Raw genomic sequence first — 9903 nt, forward strand, 5'->3', positions numbered from 1 at the left:
TCCGCCCCGCGGCAGAGCGCTCGCCCGCGGGCGCGCAAGGTGCGATGCGGTGCGGGCGGAGCGGGCCGGCGGTGGCCGAGGCGAGGCGAGGCGAGCCCGGGCGCGGTGCCGGCGGCCAGGAGAGGGTTAAGCGGGCGCTGACAGTCAGCTGAGCCCTGACTGACAGCCCGCAAAGTTTCCCTGTCGCTAGACTCTTATGCTAATGAGGCCGAGCGGCGAGCGCCCATTGGCCCGGCCCCGAGCCCGTGTCCCGCCTGACGTCACGGGCGCTATAAAACTCCGCAATGCTTTAAACTCTCCTGCCGGATCAAACCTTTAAATATTTTTCATCTTCTTGCTGTAGCTTTGAGGCCGAGTTGTTTTTTTTCCTCTCTCTCTCTCTTTTTTTTTTTTTTTAAACTCTCATTATTATTATTATTATTATTTTGGTTGCGATACAGACTTTGATTTTTTTATTTTTTATTTTTTTTTGCCTTCGCTCTCTTTCCCTCCTCCCTCCCCCGATGAACCTCTCTCCTCGCTCTGCACTTCGCACAAGAGAGCCCAGAGGAAAGGCATCATGAAGTGTTAAAAATAACAAAACAAAACAACAACAACAACAAATTTACTCGCAACAACACCAGCTAACACTTCCAGCTGCGGTTCGCGAGCTGCGAAAGAGAGCGAGAGGAGAGAGAGAGAAGGGAGGGAGAGAGGAGGAAAAAAAAAAACCCTCTATGCAAAAGGCGAATAGCGAGAGCCCCGCGCTCTGATGCATCAGCGGAGCCTCTGCGAGGGATAACGCGGAGCGGGAGAGGAGCCGCCGGGGCGGACCGGAGCGGAGGCAGAGCAGGAGAGCGGAGCGGAGCTCGCCAAAAATCAAGCTGGCTCACCCGGTGGCGACTCAGAGCAGCCCCCTCGCTCCCGGAGCGCACCCTTTCTGGAGGACTCTCGGCAGCAAAAGGATGGCATCAGAGCTGGCGATGAGCAGCTCCGACCTGCCCACCAGTCCCCTGGCCATGGAATATGTTAATGACTTCGATCTGATGAAGTTTGAAGTGAAAAAGGAGCCGGTGGAGACCGATCGCATTATCAGCCAGTGCGGCCGCCTGATCGCCGGGGGATCGCTCTCCTCCACCCCGATGAGCACGCCCTGCAGCTCCGTGCCCCCGTCCCCCAGCTTCTCGGCGCCCAGCCCCGGCTCCGGCTCGGACCAGAAGACCCACCTGGAAGACTACTACTGGATGACGGGGTACCCGCAGCAGCTCAACCCGGAGGCGCTGGGCTTCAGCCCCGAGGACGCGGTGGAGGCGCTGATCAACAGCAGCCACCACCCGCTGCCCGGCGCCTTCGATGGCTATGCTAGAGGGCAGCAGCTGGCCGCGGCCGCCGGCGGCTCCGTGCCGGCCGAGGAGATGGGCTCGGCGGCCGCCGTGGTGTCGGCGGTGATCGCCGCGGCGGCGGCGCAGGGCGGCGCGCCCCACTACCACCACCACCACCACCACCCGCACCACGGCGGCGGCGGCGGCGGCGGCGGCGGCGGCGCCGGGGGGCTGCACCACCCGCACCACGGCGGCGGCGGCGGCGGCGGCGGAGGTGGCCTCCACTTCGACGACCGCTTCTCCGACGAGCAGCTGGTGACCATGTCCGTGCGGGAGCTGAACCGGCAGCTGCGGGGCGTCAGCAAGGAAGAGGTGATCCGGCTGAAGCAGAAGAGGAGGACCCTCAAAAACAGGGGCTATGCCCAGTCCTGCCGCTTCAAGAGGGTCCAGCAGCGGCACGTCCTGGAGTCGGAGAAGAACCAGCTGCTGCAGCAAGTGGAGCACCTAAAGCAGGAGATCTCCAGGCTGGTCCGGGAGAGGGACGCCTACAAGGAAAAGTACGAGAAGCTGGTCAGCAATGGCTTCAGAGAAAACGGATCCAGCAGCGACAACCCTTCCTCTCCAGAGTTTTTCATGTGAGTTCCCACAGCCTTGCCACCTTAACTAAAAGTTCTCCGTGTGAGTTGTTGTTGGGGGCTTTGCTAGAGCCACGACCCCGCTTGCCACCTTCTATTACCTTTTTTTAGAAAAAAAAAAAAAAACTCAAAACAATTTTAAAACAAAGTTGTTTTTTGGGTTGGTTTTTGGTTTTTTTTTTTCTTTTTAAGGTGGGCTGGCTCCGTGTTGGCCAACCTAAAGTTCTACATGAGTTTCCTTTCTGTTTATTATTATTATTATTATTTTTATTTTTGTGGGGGCTTGCTGTTGTGTTGTTTTTTTTTTAATTTGAAAGATCCAACTCGCCACCAACTCAGTTCTTCATATGAAGCTTGCTCTTCTTTGAAACCTGCCATCCACATTATATATATATTTTTAAGTTCATGAGGTTTTTTTTTCTTTTGAGCTTGCTGTGTCCAAAAAGTCAGGTTTTTTTTTTGCCATCCTGAGTTCTTCATATGAGATTTGAGCTTTGAAAAAGAAAAATAAAATAAAAAAAAATTAAAAACTAAACTAAACAAAAAAATACAAAAAAAAAAAAAAAGTGAAAATTTTAGACTCCAGCTTGCTGAGTTCCATCAGTTTTTAGCGTTGTTGTGCAAAACTAGAAATATGCCTAGATCAACCTGCCAAAATCAAGCCTGCATCAACCTTCGGTGTGTTCATGTGAGTTTTGGCCTTAATCTGCCAAACGTGAGACTTTAGTCTGCCATTAGAATCCCATACTCATCTCATGCATTACGCTTGCTATTTTGTCTTAGCAACAATGAACTATAACTGTTTCAAAAGACTATGAAAAAGAGACATTATATTAATAAAAAACCCTGCATGCTGGTCATGTATGGTATAATTATTTTTTTTTTCTTTTGCTTGGAAATGGACTTTTGGAGACTATTATGGCATGGCATTCATCCTTTTGTTTTATTGCCTCATCACTTTTTTGGGTTGAAAGCAAAAAAGTGCAACCTTTGATCTTCCTCCTCCTCTTCCTCCCATTAAAGTTTGCATCTGCTCTAAAACTGCTTTGAGTTACTCAAAACTTCAGACTTCCTTTTAAATGCACTGAAGCATTCCCTCTCAAAAAACCTGCCAGAATGGATTTTGGTAACCTAATGTGGCAAAAAAAAAAATTAAAAAAAAAATCAAAAAAACAAAAACACAGAAAGAACTTTGGAAAGATGTTCAAAAACAAAATTCACATCCCACTTGGGGGGGACATTGAAACCATGCTGTTGCCTAAAACAGTCTAAAATTAATTTTAAATGATCTGCCCCATTTTTTTTTTTTTTCCTTTTGCGTTTGGTCATTGTCAAATGTGGAATGCTCTGGGTTCCTAGTATATAATTTAATTCTAGTTTCTGTCATCTGTTAGCCCAGTTAAAATGTATGCTACAGATAAAGGAATGTTATAGATAAATTCGAAAGAGTTAGGTCTGTTTAGATGTAGATTTTTTTTTTAAAGATTGATGCACTAAATTGTTTACTGTCGTGATGTAAAGGGGGGTAGAATTTGCAATGGGACTGTTTTAAAAAGTAGTTTATGCAGCATGTGCTTGCAACTTAAATATAAGTTGGGTATATGTAGTCCTTGCTATACCACTGACTGTATTTGAAAACCAAAGTATTAAAAGGGGGAGGCACCCCTGTTTATATCTATAGGGGTATTTTACATTAAAAATGTATGGGTTGTTTTTTTGTTTTTTTTTTTTTTCAAAATTGAAGTATTTGGGACTGAATTGCACTAAGATATAACCTGCAAGCATATAATACAAAAACAACAAAAAAATTACGAACCTGTTTAGAACGCTAATACAATTTATGCAGTTATAAAGATGGCATTACTGCACAGTTTTAAAATGATGCAGATTTTTTTACAGTTGTATTGTGGTGCAGAACTGGATTTTCTGTAACTTCAAAAATTCCACAGTTTTAAAGGCAATAATCAGTAAATTTTATTTTCAGGGACTGATATCCTGTCTTTTAAAAAAAAAAATGGAAAGTAAATCTTACCACAATAAATATAAAAAAATCTTGTCAGTTACTTTTTCTTTTACATATTTTGCTGTGCAAAATTGTTTTATATCTTGAGTTACTAACTAACCACGTGTGATGTTCCTATGTGCTTTTCTTTCATTTTCAACTCTATGGTTATATCGAAAGAGAGAATAATCTACAATAATAAACTGCATTTTTTTGATTCCGTACTCAGTTTCTTAGTCTGTAGTTCCAAGTTCCATAACTGCGAGCGCAGTGCTTCAGCGTGCTGCCTGCCGAAGGGGCGATGCTGACCCACCAGCTGGACTCAATAATGTTCAGGAGGCGAGAAGGGAAGGGATAGCTTCGTGTAAAACGGAAAATTGTCACCCGCTAGGACTCAAGTTCTCTTTCAGGTAGATGAAAAAAAAAACGTGAGCTTTCAGGTGCTGCTTCTGACTTCTCAGTAGTGCAGTGAGAGAGGGCAGTTTCAGTGACTCAGATCATCCCAGCAAGTTCTAGGAGATCTCAAAGGGGAGGTCTGCTTAAAAACCTGATGACATGATATGGCCCTGTATTTTGATTGTTATATGATGGAGTGAAGTGAAAGAGAAGACTTCACATCCTCTTATTATCTGATCCCAGCTAAGCATGCCTGTCTCTAGTAAGAGATGACACTGCATCAGACTTGGCTTGTCACAGAGCCACTTAACCCTAGACTGAAAGATATTTTGGTCCATACTGCCTCCTTTTTTTCTTTTCTTTGCTTTTTTACCCCTCTTTTTTCTTTTGTTTATCCTGTGGAATTTTTTTGTCTTGTTTTGGGTTTTTTTGGTTTTGTTTTGTTGTTTTTTTCTTTTGCTGCAGGCCTTAGAAAGTCCAGAGAAAGCTGAGGAGTGGAGAAAAAAAAAAATCCAAAGGACTTCCTTCAACTTTTGAGAGTTACTTGTTCTAAACAATCAACCCCAAAGGTTAATGTGCTAGAAACATTCAGGTCTCTGAGCCCCTCTTCACTGCAGTTCCCCATGTCAAAGGGCATTTCAACTTTGAAAGGCTCCTCAAACGCTCAGCCCAGTTTGTTTAAAGCCACCTTTCCCTGAGAGCCTCCAGTGTCCGTCGGCAGAGTGCTGTCCTGCTCTCTGAATGGGATTATCTGCCCACTTTCTGTGAGAGGCAGAGGCCTCTCCGAAGGATGCTCCAGCCTCTCCAGGATGGGGGGTTTATCTCCAGTCCCAAGCTCATAAACCAAACACTTTTTTATTCTCCTTCGTGTTTTTCCCCCCGGCTGCTGGTGCAACTTCTTCCCAGCAGTAAGGTCATCCCTCCCAGGTGCTGGTGGCACTCAAGGGACAGGACCTGTTGCCATCCCTGTGCCTGGCTGGTCCAGTCCCTGGTAAAGGTTGAGCTGCAAGGTCAAGGTGCGGCTCTGAGCCCCCCTGCAGCACCTACACCCACAATAGCCTGTGTCAGTGGGCAGTGGCTGGAGCTGGAGGTCACTCTGCTCTTGCTGAGGTTCCTTTGGCGGGGATGGACACAAGCCTCTGTTGGTGACAGCAGTGGCTTGGTCTCTGAGCCGATGCTGTCTCACCCCTCCCCAGTGCCGGGGCACCAACCTGCCCTTTGGCATCTGACCTGCTGTTGCACCAGGGTTTGAGTAATGGTTCAAGCTCCAGATTCTAGTTAATTTGAGTTCCATTTTCTGGTTAATGTGTAATCTGTAGGTAAACTGGTTGCTATTGGCCAAGCTGGGAATTATCTCCTCTCATAAAGACAACGCTGCTCGTTATTTTGTCTCCCACCCTCCCTTCCCTGACTGAGCCTCTACCAATATCCAGGTGTTTTTGCAGGGGCTCTCTTAGAAGCTTTGCTGCTGCCCTTGCTGAGAGCAAGGAAGGGAAGGGATGGGACCTGTCATCAGCAGAGCCCCCGCTGAAGTGGTGCTGCAGCCCCCAAGGGAGCACAGAACACCAAGCTGCCTGGAGCAGGACCACTTCTGGTCCAGCCTCATCCTCACACCTGGCTTCCACTTCAGGTTTCCTTGCAGGCAAAGTTAGGAGCAGACAATAGAATTTTAACAGGATTTTAAAAGTACTGTGAACTGACTGAGTAGTGAAGAGCGAGAGCACTGCTGTGTCCCTGAAGTATCTTCTTTCGTGGAGGAAAAAAACCAAACATCCTATTTGAATGATTTGAGAGATAAGAGAAAACCTTCCTAGAAACAGACTTCCTAGAATAGGGTGACAAAGGGAAAATTCTCATCACACCCCCAGCCTGAGAGGGGAAAAAAAGCTTTCTTCCAGTTTGGCATTGTGATGACAATCTTGATTTGCAAATTAAGGAAAAAAAAACCAAAAACGCAGCCTTCCTTAGGCTGCACTTGAATTTCAGCCTGAAATACGCTAACTGGCCAACTGAAGGGGAAAAAATTAGGTACACATTTTAATATTCACAAAAGCAAAGTGAGTATTGGGGTTCTCTGTATGAGTCATTGCAGGGGAGCGCCCACCTTTGCCGCAGGACTGCTTGCTGAGGACTAATTGGAACCGCTCTGCTCTGAATAACCTACATTCATTAATCACCCCTTGCTTGACTCTGGCCTCAATCCTGCTCTCATTGAACTCAGAGGTGCAATCCCTGGGGATTTCAAAGGGGAGCAGGATCCCACTGTTCTCCCACAGGTAAAAAGCAGGTGGAATGCTGCCCGGGCCAGGCAACTGGGTGTCAAAAGGTGTGCGTGGTCTTGATCTGCCCATCATAATAACATCCTATTTTTCCCATAGTCCTATAGTGCATTCCCATTTATTAACTACATTACAAAGAACTTTCATGTGACCGGTGCTGGGAGATACATGCATGGACAGCGGTCCTTTGCTGACCGGGAAATGGTGTGCACTGAGGCTCAGCCCCCGACTCCCTCCCCAGCCCACCTTGGCCCTCAGTGGTTTTTATTTCCACCTCCTAAAATGAAACACATCTCTCTCCTGCCCAGCCTCCAGGCTGCTGCTGAGCAGAGGCCGAGAGTATTTTTTTGGTTTTGCTACAGCATTTTCCCTGCTTGAAAAAATGTCATCCTGGACTGAATCCTAAAAAAAAGATGGGAGAAGGGAGGGAAATATCCCAGTCACACCAGTGTGTATTTATTTCCTGAACTATTTCTCCCTAGGCATGCAGCAAGAAGTGCCCGTTTGCAAACTGAGCGGGGACAGCTTCTATTTATTAGAAAGTCTTTTTCACCCTTTTGAAACAAAAACGCCAGCACTGAATCAAAATGTCACTTGAAAACTCCCCCCACGCGAAACATGGCAGCAAATTTTTTCTTTAAAAAATGAACTTTCCCAGCTCTTTTTTTCTTTTCCCTTCCGAAAGCTTTTGTGCAGCTGTTTCCTCTCCCTCCCTCTGCGTAGTGTGTAGGAAGTTCTTGATCTAGAATCATTCATAATTTTAATACCAATTTCTATTTGACATAATATACTAATATCAGATAGAGAGTGTAGTTGCTTCCTGGATTTAGGGAGGAAATGATGCATATATCAGAATTATCTGCTCAGATGCCAGAACTACATTGGTGTCGTTTCAGCATGTGCTGTGTTGAAAGGAAATCCTCTATATTTATTACTCCGATCATCAGAGGAGCTAAATGGACCCACTGTTTCTGACACCTGTTCAGATGGCTGAATTTAAAATTTCATGCAGGGAAAAAAAAAAATCCTACATACTTCAATGTTAGGAATTAAGATTTTTTAAATACACTTTTTTTTCCCCTCCCTCTTTCTGAATCATTGTGTTTTGTGAGCGGCTGCCATGAGGCTTGGCCATTCTGGGGGTAGTTATGGAGAGTGGGATAGATTTTGTTTGCTCAGCTCAGACAAAAACCAATCCTGCTTGTACACACACACACACACACACACACTGTCTGTAACCAAGTGCTTCAGATCTCTGTTTTAAGTGCAGGTCTCGCTATGAATAACATGATGTAGCACACCCCAGAACGTGGCAGAGGTGAACGGCCAAGAAAGAACTCGCCTTTTCGGGAGGGAGCGTAGCACTGAACCACTTCATAATTTTAAGGCTCCTCTAATGAATATTTTTGGGCACAGCAGGTACAAATCAATAGATTAAAATACTGTACACTCTTGCTGCATCTAATTCTTGACTGCCTGAAATTGCGGGGGAGGACCGGGAATAACATTTGTCACTGTGAGGGCTGAGTGCATTCAGATTTGTGAGCTCTAAGCCAACACAATGCAAAAATAGTCCAGGATGTGACTTAACTTTTCAAGTGAAAAGCAAAAGGCCAGGGATCTGCGAGGCTGTAGTTGGCAGACAGGCAGCTCCATCCCGAGCTATCTATCACTGTATCGGGTTGACCCGGCACAGTGTGACAACATCTCGGTGCCCTCGATGCACGCTGCCTGTATTTCGGTGCTCTCTGAAATGATCATTTTCTTTCACTATTGCTGCACCCGCTTTTTTCCCTCCAAATTCTGGCTTTTAAAACTGTGTCACTTCCAACGCACAGTGAAGTGTGCAGGCCTGTAATCATGGTGCAGTGAGTGACAAAGACAGAACTTGCCCGGCCTCTCTCCTTGCTTGTTTTGAAGCCCTGTGGACTTTGTGACATGATTTTCTCTTTTTTTAAAATTAATAAATGTCATTGTTTTGTAATACATCTCAATACAACATCTTATGTGGAAAGAATCAAAGTGAGAGCAGAAGTTTGCTAGAAGTGGTGTTTCTCCTTCATGCAGAAAAGAAATCCCCAGTAAATAACAAATCGAGCAGTGTCCTCAAGTTTCCAGCGGGGGTAGAGGATGGAGTGTCCCTGGGTGCTGCTCTCAATTGTTAATTCATAAAGACCCACAGTCCTGAGCAATGTTGCCCCAGCTTGTCCTGATACAGCAGAGATGCCGATGGCTGTGGATGGAGGCGTTGAGCCTCAGCGTCCTGTTCCAGCGAAGGCTCTGGCGTCTCCCCGAGCCTCACTCCTTGGGGTCCGCGTTAAATCTGTGTGTCCCCGGAAGGCTGCAGGGTGTGGGGACAGCGGAGTCAGTGCCACACACCTTTACCTCCAGCCCGGCACCTGCCTCGGCCGGGGGGAGCAGCAGCGCTGGGGAGGTTTCTGGCACGGGTTTTCACATCCCTGCTTCCAGCAGCTCCCAATGCCCCGGCCCGGGGCTGTCTGTGCAGGGATGCAGCCCCTCATCGTCCCTCACGGCACTGGGGCCGCGGCCGGCGGGGTCGCTTGGGGGACGGCCGGGCCCTCTCGGGGGCTGCCCTGAGCCCGGCCCGGCCAGGCCGCCGCGTCCAGGGGCACAGCCGGGCACAGCCCCCGGGCCAGGCACAGCTCTGCCCCCGGGCACAGCCCTGCCCCGGCACCGCCCCAGACCCCGGGCACGGCCCCCGGGCACAACTCTGTCTTCGGGCACAGCCCTTTGTCCCTGGCACAGCCCCCGGCCCGGACACAGCCCTGTCTCCGCCACGACCCTGTCCCCGGGCACAGCCCCTGTCCCCGGTGTAGTCGCAGCCCCCGGCCCAGCCCCTGCCCCCGGGCACAGCCCCCGGCCCGGCCCCGAGGCTGCCGAGGCCGCCCAGCCGCGGTTCCCACCTCAGCCGGTGCGGGGACAGGCCCCGCCGCCCGGGAGGGGCTGGAAGGTGAGGACCGCATCCGCTGTTTGTTTCTTTCTTGTTTGTTTCTCTCTAAATCCCATCCCTGTAACAAAAGGGGAGTCTGGGCTGAACTATGGATCTGTCGGGCCGCGCATCCAGAGCGGAGCTCCGGTTGTCACCCGGCGGCTCCCGCGGCCCGCCCGGCCCTAGGTATGTCCACAGAGCAGTCCCCTCGGCTTTGGGCACAGGGTTTCCAAATTTTCTCTTGTTCTTTTCTTTTCTTTTCTTTTCTTTTCTTTTCTTTTCTTTTCTTTTCTTTTCTTTTCTTTTCTTTTCTTTTCTTTTCTTTTCTTTTCTTTTCTTT

At 48.1% G+C, this 9903-nt stretch overlaps 1 protein-coding gene across 3 annotated transcripts in view; it reads left to right on the plus strand.

Annotated features, from left to right (window-relative positions):
- Positions 1-317: 317 nt before the first annotated feature.
- The window catches only part of MAF (MAF bZIP transcription factor), a 183755-nt gene continuing 174169 nt past the window's right edge, over positions 318-9903 (plus strand). For all 3 annotated transcript variants that reach the window (XM_015639856.2, XM_015639853.3, XM_015639855.2), the window contains exon 1: positions 318-1936. In XM_015639856.2, the coding sequence (XP_015495342.1) occupies positions 945-1936 (992 nt within the window). In that variant the 5' untranslated portion in view covers positions 318-944. The remainder of the gene's footprint in view (positions 1937-9903) is intronic.

This window comes from Parus major, chromosome 11 (genome assembly GCF_001522545.3).
Source record: "Parus major isolate Abel chromosome 11, Parus_major1.1, whole genome shotgun sequence".
Classification (NCBI taxonomy): Eukaryota; Metazoa; Chordata; class Aves; order Passeriformes; family Paridae; genus Parus; species Parus major.